We start from the raw sequence: 19,315 nt of genomic DNA, 5'->3' as shown, positions 1-19,315 counted from the left end.
GGATTTGCTTAGAAAACACACCACGATTTCAGTAAAGCACTCCAGGCAAATTGTTTTGGTTAGCTACCCCCCCCCCCCCAAAAAAAAAGGCAAAAAAATGCACACAGGTGATAAGTAAGGCCTTAACTCAGCGCAAAGCTCCTGGTTGTACTTTGCTGTTTAATTACGTATCCCATGCTAGTAGTTAATTTCTTACCCCAAAGTGGTTTCCTTAGTAGAACACACACACACACACACATATTGATGAAGTGACTTAAAAGAAATGACATCTTCTCAAAACATTTCCAGGGTGTGTGTTGTGAAGTATATTGTACCACAGTTTGTTTGCAGATGACGTTTAATCACCCATGTCACTTATTTCATTATTTCCATTTATTTACTAAAGAAATGCTAAAATTAATTACACCAAAGGCTATTATTAAAAATATTAAACCTTTTTTATTTACAGGAACAATTCCGTACAAAAATGCAGCTTTATAAAGAAATACTTATTAGAATATTTTCTCTTTATATATACAAAAATACACGTTATATATAGAATGGAATAAATTATAAAACTAATAAACTGTTTAAAATGTTACCTAACAGCACCGCCGGACTCAGAGAAGCCGGCTACATAAAGACTGTAATGCTTAAGGTCAAAATCCATAATCTATCGACCCAGCTTCTTGTCTTTTTTCTAAAGTCTTTTCATTCTATTGTCAAAGCGTTCAAACCAAATTTCCACGGTCTCCATTCTTCATTATCTTATACAAATTGTAAAATTGACTTTTCACCTTCTCGGTAGCAGCAAGCATGTCCATTATCTTTTCTGAGACTGCTTTTCCAACAGACTGACAGGAGTTAAGAAAAAGACAACCAATGTGTGTGTTTTGTACTAAACTTTCAAAAGTGCAAAAAGGGAAGTGTGAGCAAAACAAACATAGTAACCTACATTCATCAGACCACATTTACCAATGCTTCTGCCAAATGTTAATTTAAACGCATTAAAGTTGTACAAACAACCCATTTGCTATAAACACTTTCATTACATAAACTGGTACGTTCTGACAGTTCAGTACAACATTTAATTTAACATATGACAGTCTGTTTTAGAAGGATCCCACCATCTACCCCCGCCATTTAAGTTTTGTTCAGTTTCTTGTCATAAGCACATGTAACAAGCAAACCGATCTTCAAGTCAATCTTAGGATACTTCTGTGGTGTGCAGTCCATTATAACTCAAACACAGTTTAAGCTTGTCTGGTTGGTAAGTTATCATGGGGTTTTCATTTGCTAGTATTCAGGAAAGCAATGCATATTGCCAAACTCTTTAGCAAGAGAACAGTGCAAAGAGAACATGCTCTCGCTAGGTCGGTGGCAGAAGTCTTCTGAGGTTGCTGGACTACTGGGACTGAAAGAACAGCAGCTGGATGAAAGGGCTGGTGACGAATGGGATGGAGAAGCTGCCGACATCCAAGAACCAGAGTCACTACAAGGACTGTGGGGTGACTGTTGCTCCGCTTGGCACACATTCAGCACCACGGGCAGCACCACTCTTGAAGAGCTGTCGCTTTCTAAGTGCAGGTCAGCTAAGCGCAGAGTCTCAGACAGTGCCCAGATGTAGTTATAGGCAAAGCGCAGAGTTTCAATCTTGGTCAGCTTGGTGTCATCTGGGAACGTGGGCAGGATGCTGCGGAGCTCATCAAGTGCAGAATTAAGGTTGTGCATTCGGTTTCTTTCACGATCGTTAGCTTTCACCCTCCGTGTCCTTTTGATACTGTGCATCAGAGCTTCGTTTTTCACTTTGCAGCGACTCCTCCTTCTTTTCTTTTCCTTGTCATCTTCCGACTTAACTGGACTAGGAATGCCTGACGACATATGTTCTGGGGAGGATGGAGAGACCTCTGTTAGACTAACACAGTCATCGTCATCTGTTAGAGGAAAGGATCGCTCGCTGCAGACATCGAAATCAGAATAGATACTGTTGGAACTCATGCTGCAAAGAGAAAAAAGAAAACACTTAGCAACTGTACTGAAACCGATCAGTTTCGTTTTAATAAGAATATGCAGTATAGAACTTAAAGTATTCACTACTTACTTTTCAGCGTTAGTAACGTAGGTGGCACTGCCAGTAAAGTTTAAGGCACTTGGTAGGCTGCTGCTGGGGGGCACGCGACCTCTTAAGTTTTTTTCACTATTTGAATTGCAGACGGCTCGTGTGAGCAGTAAGTTTGGCACACGACTGGCCTCAGACATCTTATATACTGTGTGAAACAATAGCACCCCCCCTCCCCATTCCCGACGGGTCTTAGAAGGATGAATGAATGGGCTGCCTCAGGTCGTCCCGTGCCACATTCGGTACATAATTTGCATAATATATGCCGCAAGGTGCTGTCTGTAGCGGGAGCGTGCCCATAATTATCGCTGGCCAATAGGCAACGAATGCAACGTCCAAGCCACGCGCACTGCTCCCTGCGCAGTGAGAAGCTTTGGTTCAGCTCCATTAGGCAGAGCAGTGTGCATGGGGGAGGGGCGCAGAATGAATAGCCTGAAGGTGGGGGCACGCTCCTAAAAAGGCTATTCACTGATTTCGTGTGACACCCCTGACTACGCTCAACTTTTGACGGTTTTAAGGACATCTACAAAAGGGGAACTTCTACTTTCAGACAAGTGCATTTTTTAACAAAGTCCTTTTTTTCTGAGATGACCGCAGTTTTTATGGCCTATTGTTGCAAAAGAAAAAGAGAATTACTGTGCGCGTGGGTAGTGAGTGTGTTGGTGGTGACACTGAAAATATAACTCAAAACTTTCTGCTTTATAAACCAGACAAAGAAATGAACGCAGTACTTGACTAGATGCAAATCAAAACAGTGCAGTTTCGTAATAAAAAAGTTTGAACTCACTCTCTTCTGATTTGCTGTAAATTAGCAATATCAATTTTTGGAGTTGGAAGACGAGAAGTAGGGTTGTTTATGAAGCATTTTTTATCAGGAATGTATCGCACTTTCTTCTTCACGTTATCAAACGACTTGAGAGCCCGACTGTTTCCAAAACGTTTACTATGCTGATATACTGAATAAGAAAACGTAAAGTATAAAACTGACGGCCACTTCTCAGTATTATTGATAATATGAAATTTTGTCAAAGTGACAGAGGAATGACTAGACAAAATGAATACTTCTGGATAATTTATAAAGCCATTTGGAATCTTCATCTTATATTACATTTGTTAACTAGTAACTGGACTGGTCCTAGGAACATTTTTAGCCACATCACGTGCAACATAGCAAAAGCATACTAGGCGACAATAAATGGTAATATTTAACATAATACATTGCAGCTGATTGAAGCACAGTATATTGTTACATGACAATAGTAGACATTACAATGCATTGCAATGCAATAGACATAAAAGACTAAAATTAGAAAACGTATGCACTGTGTGTGTGTGTGTGTGTGTGTGTGTGTGTGTGTTAAGTATGCATGCAAATCAGTATTACAGCTGGCAATAGGTGAAAATGTAATGCACAAATGTATATAGTATGGTTTGTAAATGGGCAGGTGCAAACATCACCCTACTAAAGTATAACAATTCTAACCGAACACTCCTACTAGACTAAAAATACTTTCTAGTGGCCAGATTCTTAGTATCATTAGACTAGTTTGTGTAAATTGTCAGAAATATGCTTATATATTTACATTATAATAGAGACAGCTGATTGTTTTAGACTATACATTGCATAACACTGTGGTGACTGAACAGTTAATATTAGTATCAGGACAAGAGGGTGTTGTGTGACATTCATTAGCAACTGAACTTTAAACTTTAATTTCTTAGTTAAATAGGCCTGCAGTTTTTTTCTTGATCTGTTAAATATCACCTTGATCTTTTGAATTTGAAATAACGACAGAATGCCTTTCTGCTACTGCAAAAAAGCATACAAATCTAGCTTGGCTAGTTGTTTTTAGTTTGTTAGAAAATGTTTTTAAATAATAAAAAAGAAATGGCAACTAAAACATGGTTTATTTCAGTAAATGAGAATATATAGGCATCATGCTAAGAAAGAGATACTTTCTTTGAGTAAAGAAATTGGTAAAGACTTGCAAGTATGTGTATGGGGGATGTTAAAGGGATGGTGAAAGACAAGCAATGGAGATGTATAAAGAACATCAGGCATTACAATTTTTTTTGGAATGCAAATGTATCTAGTCATTTCAAGAGTTGCCTTCTATTACTCATATAATCACATATGTTTGCAATTCCTCTGTGGGGATTTAATTAGTTACAAGTCACCAGAGGAATTTACTTGAGCTCTCTTTCTTCACATAATTTTTATTTTGTCTATAGTTTGTATAACAATCGAAGAATGTTGTCATGTAGCACTTAATGATTACCTCGGAACAAATATGTTTTTTTAATGCCAGGTGCCATGTGATGCAATGAGCACCCATACACACACACACACACACTGATAAATTGCATTTATAAAGAAACAATACGTTTTGCTTAATCAAGACTAAATCTTCTAAAACACACACTAATGGAGGCAAATGATATAGCAAACTGAAAACATCACACAGTAGTTAACTAACAATGTTATGTGGTGACAGCTGAATCGTTAACTATATTAACATCCTTATTAAACAAACTCAGAGGAAAAAAGTAAAACAAAAATCTCTATATTCGGTTCATTTCAGGCTATTAAACAGCTTCTAGAACAACACAACTCCAATCATACTGAAGCACTAACAATCTAAAAAGTCCTATAAACCACCATGACACATGAAGTGCTAACAAAACATTGATAGCTGGCAAATAATAATGTTTAGATATGTTGTAGAGAAGTGAAATTAAGCTAAAGCAAATATAATTGCTTTCAAAGGAGACTAACATTTGTAGACAAAGTGCAATGGCATTTTTGTGAGGTTAGGATCTATGTTCAGGCTGTGGGTGACTCAAAGATATAAGCTGCACAGTAGTGCAGTGACCAGCACTACGCATTATGGAGTGCATACAAATGACTGCACAAGTTAACATAAATGAGGCCTCATAGCCAAATGAGGCACTAAAGACAGCAGAGCAGATATTCACCAGTATTCATGATCTCTAAAACATCACATGCCTTCCTGCGATAATGGGCGGCATAAGTTGCATACATGTAGCAATAAAGGTCCCACCTGGCCTTGACTCACACAGATGTCTGTAATGAAAAGGATATCATTCTCTAAGCTGCCTGATGGCATGCAGTGCAAAGGGGATTATCTGCAATATTTGTACTTTGTGTGTGTGTGTGTGTGTGTGTGTGTGTGTGTGTGTGTGCTCAACACCATGGTAGTTCCTATGATTTCAGTATTTGGTACCTGTCTCATTTGTGTCATTACTTCTAGCAAGGTGACTTGCCACAGGAACACTTCGATAATAAGTGCAGGCATACTGTGCAAAATAAACGTTTCATGATAAAGAATCTGTTTCTGTAGCCACTAATCTGTTTCTATATGTCTTCTTGAGTGTTCCAGGTAATGCTTGATACTCCCTGGATCCCTAGCTCATGACTGCTGTCCAGAATTCCGAATCCATGCTGAAAGGATGCTTCTGCTGCAGTGACACATCTGGTGGGGCAATAAAATAGTTCCCTGACACAGTCAGCTAGTTGGTCATTTTGAGCCATACTGCACAACATGACAATCCATAAACAAGCTGATCAGCTCAATGGCATAGCTTTACTATTACCTGTACTGTACACCACAGCAACAGAAGCAGAAACATCTGGAGAGGGCAGTGAGGTGGAGCAGGATTGTGCATGTACAAGGAGTCCCCAACCAGGCAGCAAGTGCTAACAATGCAGTGATGTCTGGTTAATAGTTATGTGTCATGATTGCCGTAAAATATCAGTATGACACAGAATAACCACAAAGCATAAAGTGTTACCAAGAGGCTATGCCTGTCAATGTATGGCTTGGTCACCTTGTGCATTATACATTATCTCAGTACAGCACCTGATAAAGGCCATTGTAGGCCACAATAATCAAAATTATTTGCTGAAGTGAAAGAGGTCAAAATAATATAAAGCTGTCAAAATAAACTGGGTGAGAGAAACACATCACTGGAACTAAACGGAAAGGGGGCTTATTTTGGGGAACCATCATAGGTGTCAGAGATGATGTCCCCTTGTGACAGAGCTAATTTTCTTTTTTGTAACCCCTAAATGGTGTCTTTCTGTTGGCAATAGGAGACAGGGCCAGGGCGTGAGATATTCTATGTCTGAGATGGAGTATTACTATGTGATGTGGGCCTAGCTAGATAATACTGTCTGGAGGTTGCCTGTGAGATGTCCCAGGACTGGAGATGGATAGTCTCTGTCACCCACCGTGATGGATGGCAGGCCATCAGACAACTCCGGACACTGGTAATGAGCATGCACCTTACAGAGACTTTGGTACACATCTCCAATCTTCTTCTTCTTCTTCTTTCGGCTGCTCTCATTAGGGGTCGCCACAGCAGATCAACTGTTTCCATTTCTTCACCAATATATGTGTCCTAACCAAGCTATGGAGAACACTGGCTTATTTACATATCCCACACTTATATTTTTTTCAAAACTCATTACAAAATTTATTAATATTTATTAAAATACAAACTGTCTCATTCAAATCCTTAATGGGCCAACATTGCTGATAAAAAACAAGAACCATTAATATAAATCAGTACAAATAATCACTTACAGCTAATACAGAAGAACAATAAGTAAATGTTAAGCCGTATGATCCATAATACACAAAAATTTACACATATAACTATTCATTAGCTTATGGTTGTCCTGTCCTTTAAGTGCATTGCAAATTTTATTCCCATAGCAGTGCAGGTCTCTTATATCTTCTTTTGATGTCTTTTAAATAACTCATTGGCATAACAACCAGGCGCAGATGTAATAACCATTTTTTCAGCTCCTAGAAGAGAGGTGTGTGCCAACAGGAGGTTGGCATAATAGCTAAGGTGTTTACCTTACAGACCCAAGGTGCAAGGTTTGTTTTTCACATGGGGTAATTGGCTAGGCTTAAAATGGCCCACAAGGACAGTTAGCCTAGTACTAACCTCTAAACCCAATTCCCAGAATCTAATAGCATTTCTATACAGGTGAAATGGGTAGGGATGAGTACCATGAGGAGGCTTCTATAAATTTGATCCAGAGTCTCACACTATATGAACAGGACCATAATATATAAATGTAGTCAACAGATATGTCCCCAAGTCTCCATTGCCCATTGGCCCAGCTTCTATTTAGGTATTGACTAAAAGTGATATGCTAGCATTTTAAGTCTTCAGATTGAATGAAACGTAAGACAAGCAGCAAAAACTTAGTGTGTGTGTGAGAACGAGCATGCCTGCCCAACCCTTTGTACTTATCAGGCAGTTTAATATCCATCCACATTTTTCCCTTTCCAACTGTAGCACCTGGAAAGTATATCCACCTGGTCCTTTATATAGATCAAGCAGGGATGAGATTTTTTTTTACTTTCAAAGACTCATCCTATGCACTGCTCTAGGTTAACACTTCCCTTCTTCAACAACTGGGACCCACTTTTTAGTTGCAACTATTGCCACCATAATAGTATCTGACCTTCAGTTTTATCCTTACATTCTTTGAAGGTTGAAAATGATCTGTTTGAGCCACTATGTCTGATCAGTATAGTACGCCACTTTCATTCCAACTCTGCCAGACAACAGGTTTTTCAACTATAGCAAATTTTTTTTATTGGCCCATAAGTGATCCCTTTGGGTAGCACGCAGACCTCTCCTATAATTATGCCTAGGTAATCCCATCAATTTGTTGTCATGAAGCCTCGAATCCCATATCTTCCTCCTATCTACCCTAAGTGTGTTTGCTGATGGCCTGACCATAATCCATAATTAAGGAACAGCCAACACTGGTCTAGCAGTAGAAATCGCTTGTATAAAATACAGAATGTCTGATGCCTGGACATAGCATGGAATGTCTGACAGCTCAAGTCCTCCATAACTTCTTTAAGCCATTGCATTTTTCCTGGCTACTTGGGGATGCTTATTATCTCAGTTAAAATTTACTATCACTTTTTCCAGTTTCTTAGGTAATGGGTGAGCAGCTAAATCTGGTATATGTCTAATGATGAATAAATATTTAAGGAAGATAGACAGTTTTATATCACTGTGATTTTAACCAGTAAAGACAACTTTTCCTGTCTCCATTTCCACAACTGGTCTTGGCAATATTAATTAACTTAGTCAAATTACTTTTTGCTATGTCCTTAAATCTGATTGAAAGAAGTATTCTTATGTATTTATGTGGGGTTGCCCAAATGGTACTTAGTTCAGAAATAGTTGTTTTATGAATGGTGTCTAGTGTCCAAGGGCATAGCTACTGTTTTTCCCCAATTAAACATCAAACGTGATAAGTTTACAAAACCCTGGAATACTTCCAGTATTTCTTGAGTATATTACTGTGGATTGGCTATTCATACTGCACAATTATCTGCAACCAAAAAGTGTAATGTGTCCCTTTTCCTACCCTGTGCAATATCTTATTGTTATACTGTTTCTAGCTGCAGCCAAAATCCCTGCTGAGTTTCCCTAGATAATTCAAAATGATGTGCTCAAGATTTGTTATTATTCACTTTGGCCACAGGAGCTGCATATAAGAGCTGACACCACTTAAGGAAATCCCCTGTTATACAGTAACTAGACAAAGCCCTTCTCATAAAATCCCATGACAAAGAATCAAAGGCCTTACTAAAATCTATAAAGAAGACCACCTAGGGTTCAGAGGTATAAGACCCCACTTTTTGCATATTGTAGAATAATCTCAGCAGCCTTGGTATGGCTTGCCTATCAGCTATAAAAGCTTGCCAGTTAATGTTCACCAGTTTGGAAATAATTTCCCTTTGTCTATTTCCCAGCAGCTTAGCTAGGATTTTCATTTCTGTGGATATCACGGATATGGTTTTCTAGTTCTCTGGCTTGTTCAGGTCTCTACCTTCTTTACGAAGCAAAATAATACTAGCCACTTGAGCTATGAATGGTAGCTTCCCTTTTAAGAAGCATTCATGATAAAGCCTCAACAGAATGAGTGCCAGCTCCTTTTCAAACTTTTATACACATCTATGGAATGACCATGTGGTCCTGGTACCTTTTCTAGCTTCAACGAGGCTATGGCTTGCAGAATTTCCAAAACTGAAATACTTTTGTTAAGCTCTGCTGCTTCCTACTTTCAAAATTTAGGACAGTCTACCCTGATACAAAGGACCACCATTTGTCTTCTTCAGAAAATAGCTACTACTGTTACTGACTATAATGTTTTATAGTATGTCATCATGGTTGTGTTAATGCCTAAGGTAGTGTTCTGTATCTGTCCCCACTTTTTTCATCCTAAACACTAAACTGCACGTGCATGTTTCCCATCCTTTAGTTGCTGCAATAATAGTTTAGGGGATTTTATTTGTTTAACTTAGAAAATCATCCTTACTCCTCCAATTTCTGCTGTTGACTAGAATAACTCTTAGCTCTTATGCCTTTTTTAAGGTAATCATTGCTTTTTACAGTTGCTTGTCCACATAACCAGCTTTAACTGTATTACTAGACTGCATTCTTTTCCTCTTTTGCTTCCATAGAAGTCTAAATGTCCTCATGATTTCAACTTTGAAAATTTCCCACTTCATTCTTATTTCCTTTGTCAGCTGTTTCTGTGCTTACAAAAGTTACACTCTGTAATGGTTTGCATTATTTTTTCATCCTTAAGTGTGAACGGATCAATACTGACTTTAGTAACAGGGCTCAGTTAGGTTTGTGCTAGTAATCCATCATGACTATACTATGGCCTGAGAGTGCAGTCAGTGTAATAATCTCCTTTTCCAATCTGAACCTATCGACTAGTTTCAACAGTATTCCCTCTCCTGCATCTATTTAAGCAGTTACAGTCTCTCCCAGCTACTCCTACTTCTACCTTTCCAAACTGCTTATCACTGACCTCCTACCATTCTTTCAAATTTCCTTTTCTGTACCCATTTTCATTTTGTTAGAGATTTATATCCCTGTAAATGTTGAAATTCTTACTTCAGTAAATGTATTCGATAAGGTACAGCCTGAATGTAGAATTACTTCTTTATATGGATGATTGTTCACTGTCTCCACAGCTACTCTGTATACAAATGCATTTCTTCATATGTGCTTGATTGTACTCTCAATATGAGGTATGTACTCTGGTTGATATGCATGTTTGTTAATGTCTTACTGCACCCATTTTTATTTTGTTAGAAATTTATATTTCTGTTAATGCAGCAATTCTTCCTTCTGTAAATGTATTAATAAGGTATAGTCTGAATGTACAATTACTTCTTTATATGGGTGATTTTTTGCTGTCATTACAGCTACTCTGTATACAAATGTATTTCGTCATATGTGCTTGATTGTATTCTTAACATGAGGTGTATATACTCTGCTTGATATGCATGTTTGTATTGTCAATGTAGCTTTTTTCCCTAGTCCTCCACTGACAACGGAATCTTCTTGGCCCAGTGGACTTCCCCTGTCATCAAACTGAAATAAATAAATAAATAAAAAAATAAAATAATCAATACAGTATCCATGCTGTCAAGTAGCCCCCTACTTAATAAACATAAGTCCACTATACTAACAACCCATTTCATTGATCCACACCCTTTGAGATTGGATTTACACACACACACACACACACACATGCATGCACGCACGAACACACACACACACACACACACACACACACACACACACACACACACACACACACACACACACACACACACACACACACATAAACACACTTAGGAAAGGCTGGCACAGATTTGCTAACTATGCCCTTCTTTCCAGACTGTAAGGTAGACACTGCCATCAGGACACTCCAAAGCCAATTACTCTAAGGCTCTTACAAGGGTACCCAATTATACTGAGTAAAATTAATAATAATACAAAAGGTAGTGTCAGACCAGTGCAGTAAGGCTTTCAGGAGTGGCCAGAGTGTCACCAAGTAAATATAAGTACTTTCAAAGGTTAAAATATTCTGCAAAGGACCAGCCATAAGGAAAAGTTTAAATAAATTTAATAATAAATAATAAAAGAAAATGAAAAATACTAAATATCTATTTACAATAAACACCAGAGTTTCAATCACAAGAAATATTAAAATAACACAGATGAATAGATTCACACAGATACAGAAAAGCAGTACTTAATCAATCTCACTATATTTTCCTGACTGATCTAAAGATTTACTATTCCCTGGTTACTTACTAAAGCAAGGCAAGATGATGTAGGTGAGGGGTCCATCTTGTCATGTTTCAAAAACAGACTGCACTGAGACTTCTGTCTTATCTAGTATTAAAATATTACTTTAGTGCTGGATTACAGAATGACATCATATACATCTGACTTCTGGTTGCCATACTACCCCCCTTTACTAGAACTGAACCAGAATTTTGCACATATGTATTACCATAAACACAGGTAGAGTTTTGCTAATATGTGTTATAGCATCCAGAAGCTATAAAACCATTTCCACCATTCCAGGGTAGCAATTAGTTGACTGCTAAGGACAATATAGCAGGATGCATAGTCCTTGATTTCACAGACATTTTGTTTCTGGCTGCAGTCAGAACTGTAAAATGCAATGTTTATGGCCTTCCATGTAATTTCATTTCAGACTATTTTTCAAAGTTGGCTGGACTGAGATTAACTTCTTTTCTTCCAGTGTCCTCTGTTATAATATATAAATGTCAACAGTTACAATACAATCTGACATACATGTGTATTTCTTTTTCTGTCTAGCAGGACCCACTGTTGGTGCATTTTTAACACAAACAACTTTACAAATACATTTCTAGCACAAGCACCTGTACAAATCAGCTTAATATATAATGCCTAAGACAATATTTGAACCCTTCCTATGGATCATCACAGCTCCTCTGCTCCCCTACCTCCTTGTTAAAAACTGCCTGCAAGTCAGCCATCCTAATCCATAATATTGAGTAATATCATCTGACTTTTTTCCCAAACCTGCTTGATCTTTTTCTTCTCCTCCTCCTCCTCCTATTTTACTCGAACATTTAAAACCCTGCAACAGGTCCTAACATTGTTGATCCTAATGTACCCAAGTCTCTACCTCAGTTTTCCTTTCCAAAACTTCACTTTACAACTCCTTCTCTAATGCCCTAGTAAAAGTAAAATAACTTTTCCCAACTCAACCCACCCTTTACCCCCCCCCACCAGCAAACCAAATTCCTACTATTAGGGACTATCTTGATCCTAATGTACCCAAGTCTCTACCTCAGTTTTCCTTTCCAAAACTTCACTTTACAACTCCTTCTCTAATGCCCTAGTAAAAGTAAAATAACTTTTCCAAACTCAACCCACCCTTTACTCCCCCCCCCCACCAGCAAACCAAATTCCTACTATTAGGGACTATCTTACTAAATATACTTTCCCACTCTTTTGTGCATGTCTCCTAACATATGTATTATATCTGCAATCCCCTAACAGGAGAATAATACCAGACCTGCATTCCCCACATCTCGAACATCCAACAGACTTGCTGCCAAAATTACAAAAACACTGTTTTGAGGTCTCAATTTCTCCATCATCTAATCATACTTATGTTCTTTAATAAGACTAAATAACTTGTTACATGAAATTTTATCCCTTGTTATAGATAACAACTTAGGTAACAAGACCACACACTATCTCTTGTACATTCCTTAAACATATTTGAAAACCCTGCAGATTACAGTATACATAAAAAAAAATATATAAAACAGAACAAATAGCATCATGGTTTTTGAGTGTTATCATAGTAGCATGGTGAATATGATCTACAGATGCTTTATAATGTACTTTATTTTGCGTATGTGTTATGCTATATTACACATAAGCTAACCTTCTCACTGAGTCTGTTCTATGCGGGTCATCCATCCAAGGCTTTTGTAGATAAAATAATTGCACTAGAGTGAACCAACACTGAGCCTGAAACTGAATCCTGACTGCCTCACCTTTGCCTGTGGTGCTGCACAGCTGCATGTGACAGCCCATGTTGTAGACTAGTGTCAGATTCAGCACTTGGTAGTTTCTATTGTATAGTGATGACTTAGTCATATGGAGAGCCTTCTGGAGCATATTTTTGATTAATTCAAGAAGATGGTTCCTGCCTTTGGGCCACCAGTGGATCACCATGCCACTGACATTGATCTCACTGGAAAAAAATCACCTGGTGATTACTTTGATTAGGCTGCTCTCAGCACTAGGCTGGCAGCCCCCCTTGCAGTAAGCACCCTACACTAAACTTTGCCGAATGTCACTCCATTCTTCTGTGTCATAACTTCTGAATAGTTCAACTATTCCCATCACCATTTGTCCTTCTGTATAAGTATGTGTTCCTCCACTGACTTCACTTTCACTTGTATACAATCATGTCTGTTATCCAAAGTGCATTCCCTACAAACTTTATATTTCCCCCCTATCTCCCTTATATTCCCTTTGCATGCATCCCATAATCCTCATCCTATCTCACTTTATATACTGTCAGAGTTTATCCTTCTCCATGTTGTCTTGCAATCTATCCCATGTATTTTCCTTGTGTATTCCCCCTCTCTGTCCAGTCTGCCACTTTCCTAATGTCATTTACTTCTCTATTACATCTGTTGCATACCCCACTGATAAAAAACATACTTTTGTTCATCAGCCCCATCATGTGATCTGTAGCAAACTTTGCTTCTAAGTGCTAAAATAAGCAACCACTTCTTGCTGCTCTGATGTACAAAGTATTGCAAGACACATTGTAAAGAGCAGAACTGTGGTGAGTGGCTATGCCACATGCTGCTGTGCTCTACTCAGTAATGTGAGAGCTACACAATAGTAATTTGAAACAGCACTGCTCAGGACATCACAAGTAAGCAGTGAATGCTGCAGAATAGTGAGCTCTGACAGTCATACAGTTTTACTGGGTTTTGTCACTGTGTGATGTAAGCCTATGTGCACACAAGCATTGCATTTGCACAGTGGATGTTTATGATACTAAGTGTAACAGTTTGAGTGGAGCTTGCATTTGTCCTTCAGTAAAAGTGACAGAAAGCTGCATTAAGTTCAATTTAATGTAATATTTGTTTTCATAAAATCACTTGTTGCTTCCAAGTGTATAAAATGTTCAGAATGTAAAAAAAAAAAAAAAAAAAAAAAAAAAGATTTCAGTTGCACTGACTAACTATGTAACTACTTACAGGAAAATGCAACAGGTTGCTTGGAAAGTGAAACTGAATCTGCTTCTGAAATGTGCAATCATTTGCAGTGCCTAGAGCTCAAATAATTAATTTCCTTATTTGGACTCCCCTTCCCCAAAGTTCTGACTAAGGAGATAGGAAGAATTACCTGCAAATTGAGAAAAAACATAGAATACTACCCTGACTCTTTTTAAGTATATAGATATATAGAAAGAGAGAAAGAACGACTGCCAGATAGCTATAAACTGCCTTGCTTCTGAAGTGTGAACATTGCATTCTTAAAGAGAGATGAAGCTGGAGCTAATTTTACCAGTGAAATTATACAGCTGCTGGTTGGTCTTCTAAGCTAGAGGTAGTCAGAGTTTAAGGTACATTGCTTCTATGATTTGCCCCTCTAGCTATCATCATTGCATAGAAATAACTTTGAACAGGTGATACATTTTATTTCTATAAACAAGGCAATGTCATTGTGTGTGCAGACATTGGGCAGGATTTATGAAGCCTCTGTGTAAGAGTTATAACTCATACACGGAGGTTGCAGTTAAACGGAGTGATGTCAGCATGCTCTGCATATTCATGAGAGCATGCTGAATCACACCTAAGACTAACACGGTCCGTGTAAGACAGTAGGGGGCGTGTCCGTAGGCCGAGCCCTGTAAGCGGACACGCCCCTAGAAGAGTAAAAGTGCCCAAAGTAAACACCCATGCCAGAGTCCATGGAAATGTGAATAAACACAACACAACACATGTCCCCACAGACTATGAACATAAAATGTACAAATGAACATCACATCATTTTTTTTTAAATTGTAAAGATGTTTAACCGTGAGTGCGCTCGTTTGTGCGGGCGTGCCCGTAGCGCAGCTACAGTTAGCAGTCAGTGGGAAAGCATATAAGAACTAAATATGCAAAGTAAGCCAAAAAGCAATAGTGTAGCAGTAGAGATGTTGGCTGAAAAGCAGGCATTCATGGTTCGAGCCACCACAACACCAATTTTTATTTTTAGCAAAATAAGCACAAAACAAGTCCCTGACAAATATGTACACATAAAATCACATTTTATGTAAAATGTAATGAAATAGCCCATTTATATTGAAGAAATGTGAGGTAACAAAACAATAGAAAATGCCAGATGTGCCCATAGCTGAGCTACAGTTTAACATTGTGAGTGCATCTGCCCGTAGGTGAGCAGTGGTTTAACTGGTGCAGAATGAGTGCCCGTAGCTGAGCAGTGGTTTAACACACTAAATCTATGTGCCCCTAACTGAGCTGAGCGTAATAGGCGTGCTGATAGCCAAATGAAGCTTAAACCAGCGTGCCCCGTTTGGGCAGAGCTACGCACCACGCAAACAAGCTAACCAATGGGCAACGTTGAGCAAGCCGAATCAAAACTGCCTTTACACAGACACACCCCTCAGCTTGTCTAAAAAGTAGTGGCCAGGTTCGAACCCAGGACACTACACACCATAGTCAAGGTACTGAACCACTAAGCCATGACAGCAGTACCTATAAACACAATAATAGCTAATACATAGGAATGAATACAAACTGGAGCATGACAATGCAGGTTTACTGAAGTTGATACAATTCCAAAATGGCCAATCACAGATATGTGTGGAAAAAACGGACTATATAAGCCCCATAGGTGGGAATACACAGCATACACAATTGTAAAACTGAACTGCAGCCAGAATGACAGGAGTAGGAGAGGGTAGTTGCTTTCGAGCACAGAGGTGGGGCATTGAGGAGTCCAGGTACATGGTCTGGCTCCTAGTCCACAATCATGAGGCCCAACTCATGCAGGGCCAGGTCCTGTGGGGAGCATACAAGGCTGAGGCATGGGACCGGTTGGCTCATGATCTCACCAGTGCCACAGGGATTCCAAGGACTGGTGAGCAGGTCCGTCACCACCATGCAGACCTGAAGAGACGCAAGCAGGACCAATTGAACCTTTGGATCCAGGAGGCCTGGCAAATGCCCAATGCCCCACTACTGAGTAAGTTACATTTAATTATGTATGTAAGAAATTAAACTAGCTGATATTATGGAGATGTGTATTCCAATATTACTTCATTTATATTACAGCTGCAGGTGTCCGTTATGCGAACCGCAGAGCCTATGGCGATAGGCTGGTGCGGTTGCGCCACCAGGCAGGTCAGTAATCCACTACCAGTAACTGTAAAGAAATATAAAAGTATGACAGTCAGCAAAAGAGTGCAGTGTAGTCACTAAGGAATAAAATGTGCAAGTAACAGTATGAAAGTGTTTGCAAGTATTGCTTGATTACAAAAGTGTGTTGCAGTCTGTAAGCCAAACAGAAAAATGAAAATGTCTGACATAAATTCTGAAATAAAAATGCCCCAGCTGTAAGAAAATAGTACACAACCTGCAGCAGGCTGAAAAGTATAGCTGCAGAAGATGATGAAATCACATGTGTGAAATATATCCCTGTTGAAATACTGAAACATGATAGAAGTGAGACTGCTGGAAAGGATTGTAATAACTACAGGTAAAACATGTCAATAAAGCCTAGAAGTAAGTACCATCCTGAATAGTAAAATGAAAACAAGTGAGAACGTGTCATGAATCCAGCAATACAGTATTAATAACCCCTGAATAAAGTATACTGCAGTCAGTACAGAATGAAATGCATGTGAGAATCCAAACCAAACAGCGAAATCTGTTCAAAGTGTTGCTGCATCTGGAATGTGTATCCCAAAATCTGGATATGTTGCTCTCAGTCTGCAATATGCAGATAGTATGATTGTCTGATATACCAAACATCCACACTTGTCTACAGCTATATAAAGCAAATGTAGCAGGATGATGTAGCTGAACAAAGCTAGATATGAATGTGTATGAAGAACAATAAAATGTATATTGATGTTGCAGTAACAGTCCTATCGCCAAGTTGAAATAGTTATCATTTAGGAAACTGTAGTTAGAACAGTAGTGTGTATATATGTGCAGCTATTAGAAATGTACAGAATATGTATTGGTATTTGAAGGTGTTAATATTATTTTCTTCACCCCACCCTATAACCACATATAACCCATTCCACGTGAAAATGGTATGTGCAATCACAATTAACACCCCTGGACGTTTGTCCTGTTGGTTCATATATATTTGCATGTCCGTTGATGCATCTGCCCTGTTCATACATCCAAACCTGATGGCCTGTTGCCATCAATCAACCCTGCATGTTGTTGGACTGTGTATTGCTGTTCAAATTATGCATGTGTTATGCTCGCTGTTCAATGGTGTGAATATCTGGGTGTTTGGTTAATGGGAATACTAATGCATGCTGTTGCAACTAATTGTGAATGGTATTATATGTCACTAACCCAAACTGTCATGACGTAATGCAAAACATAGGATGACAGGGAAGGCGGGTTCCAGCGGATCCACCTCTCCCACCTCAGCTGGCGAGTGCACCTGGCACTAGTGCCCAGTCTGGACCCTCCTCCGGTGGCCCTGTGCCACCTGCGGGTGGAAGCGCTGCAGGGGATGGGGCTCACCCTCCCTCTGCAAGTGTGGCCGGAGGAGAACCACCACTCACCCTCCGTAGCGTCCGGACTGTGGTGCGTAGGGAGATTCAGGACTCTGTTCTCGAGCCCCTATGCCAGCTTGAGGCATGGGTGCACAACTTACGGGCATGCCTGTTGCCTGGCTTACACAGCCCCTAGCACAGCCCCGTCCTGGGCAGTGAAGGAACAGTGGCAACTGCCTATGGGTGGGGATATCAGTTCCACTGTTGCCATCTGTGGGCTCATGGGCTCTGGATATCCAAACCTCCATCCCTGTCAATTGTGTAACCCCCCCCACACGTGTCATACACCGCCCCTGTATGCGTCTTGTTTGTCTTGTCTGTTTACCTACCCAACCTACCTCCCCAGCTGTACCGACTTCCTTCACCTGATATACCACTCTCACCTGAAAAAAAAAAGGGCACTCTGTACCCACAAAAAAATTATGCCCCATACATAGCTGCCCATTCCGCACACATGTCTGCTGGACATGGAAACTATCAATTACAATTGGCTGTACAACAAGTATTATTGTTGTCCTGACACCTCTCTCAGGGGTGGAAGGTTTCAAATGTCACACCAAATTACATACATATGCACAGCTGTTGCTGATGAAGAAATGGGCATCTATGGTCCTTACCTACATCCCTCCTGAAAATCCCAAGCTTGTTTCCCTACTGTCTTACCCTCTTTGTGACCCCTTTTTCACCACTTTCCTGTCTCCCCATTTTCATTTCTTTCAAAGAAAATAGCGCGGGTGTGCGCCAGAGTAAGCACTGTTAAGCGGTTGTAAGTGGGAGTACGCCAGAGTAAGCACTGTTAAACGGTTGTAAGCAGGTGTGCGCGTGTGTGCGTGGAGCTAACCGCTAATGCGCATGCGTGAGCTCCGCGCAAACCAGCGCTAACCCGGTTACAACTGCTTAAAAGTGCCTTAGTCACTTTGATTGACAGGTCCTGTAGTCAGTTCAAAAACAAAATAAAGTCCCACTATCAGTCCTGAACCCAGGACCTTGGAAACAGTAGTCTGTATGACTTACCACTAAGCCATGACTCTTATACAAGAGCATTGTGCTAAAATAAATATAACATGTAATAGTAGGGATGAATGTAAAGGGAATATAGGATGTGTAGTACCCAAAGCATGTCATGTAGAATTACTGTCAAAACTACTGGATTCCCATAATAGTAGTGTGTGAACAGAAACAGCCATGCTAGTTGGTAGCTTGTAGGTAATAATGTCAGTTAATGTACATATATAAATGTATGTATGTGTACATATATATATATATATATATATATATATATATATATAGATATAGATATATATATATAGATATATAAATATATATCTATATATAGTTGTAGGTGTCATTGTGTATACACACTTACTACAGGGAACAGGAGAGAGGAATGGAGAAATGTGAATCTACAACACAGCCTGAATCATGAGAGAGATACTAATCTCTACACTCACAGAACAGTATCCACAGCATACCAGCATGGTCCCCGCCCTTACAATCTGAAAGGGCAACGC

At 39.4% G+C, this 19,315-nt stretch overlaps 1 protein-coding gene across 1 annotated transcript in view; it reads right to left on the bottom strand.

Annotated features, from left to right (window-relative positions):
- Positions 1-475: 475 nt before the first annotated feature.
- The window catches only part of NEUROG1 (neurogenin 1), a 99,410-nt gene continuing 80,570 nt past the window's right edge, over positions 476-19,315 (bottom strand). The window contains exons 2-3 of the mRNA XM_044069896.1: positions 2,886-3,054; positions 476-1,978 (exon numbers count right to left, since the gene is read on the bottom strand). Coding sequence (XP_043925831.1) covers positions 1,276-1,978; positions 2,886-3,054 — 872 coding nt within the window. The 3' untranslated portion in view covers positions 476-1,275. The remainder of the gene's footprint in view (positions 1,979-2,885; positions 3,055-19,315) is intronic.

The sequence above is a fragment of the Protopterus annectens genome, chromosome 4.part0, assembly GCF_019279795.1.
Source record: "Protopterus annectens isolate FY-2018-M chromosome 4.part0, PAN1.0, whole genome shotgun sequence".
Classification (NCBI taxonomy): domain Eukaryota; kingdom Metazoa; phylum Chordata; order Ceratodontiformes; family Protopteridae; genus Protopterus; species Protopterus annectens.
This window is presented reverse-complemented; position numbering and strand designations above follow the sequence as displayed.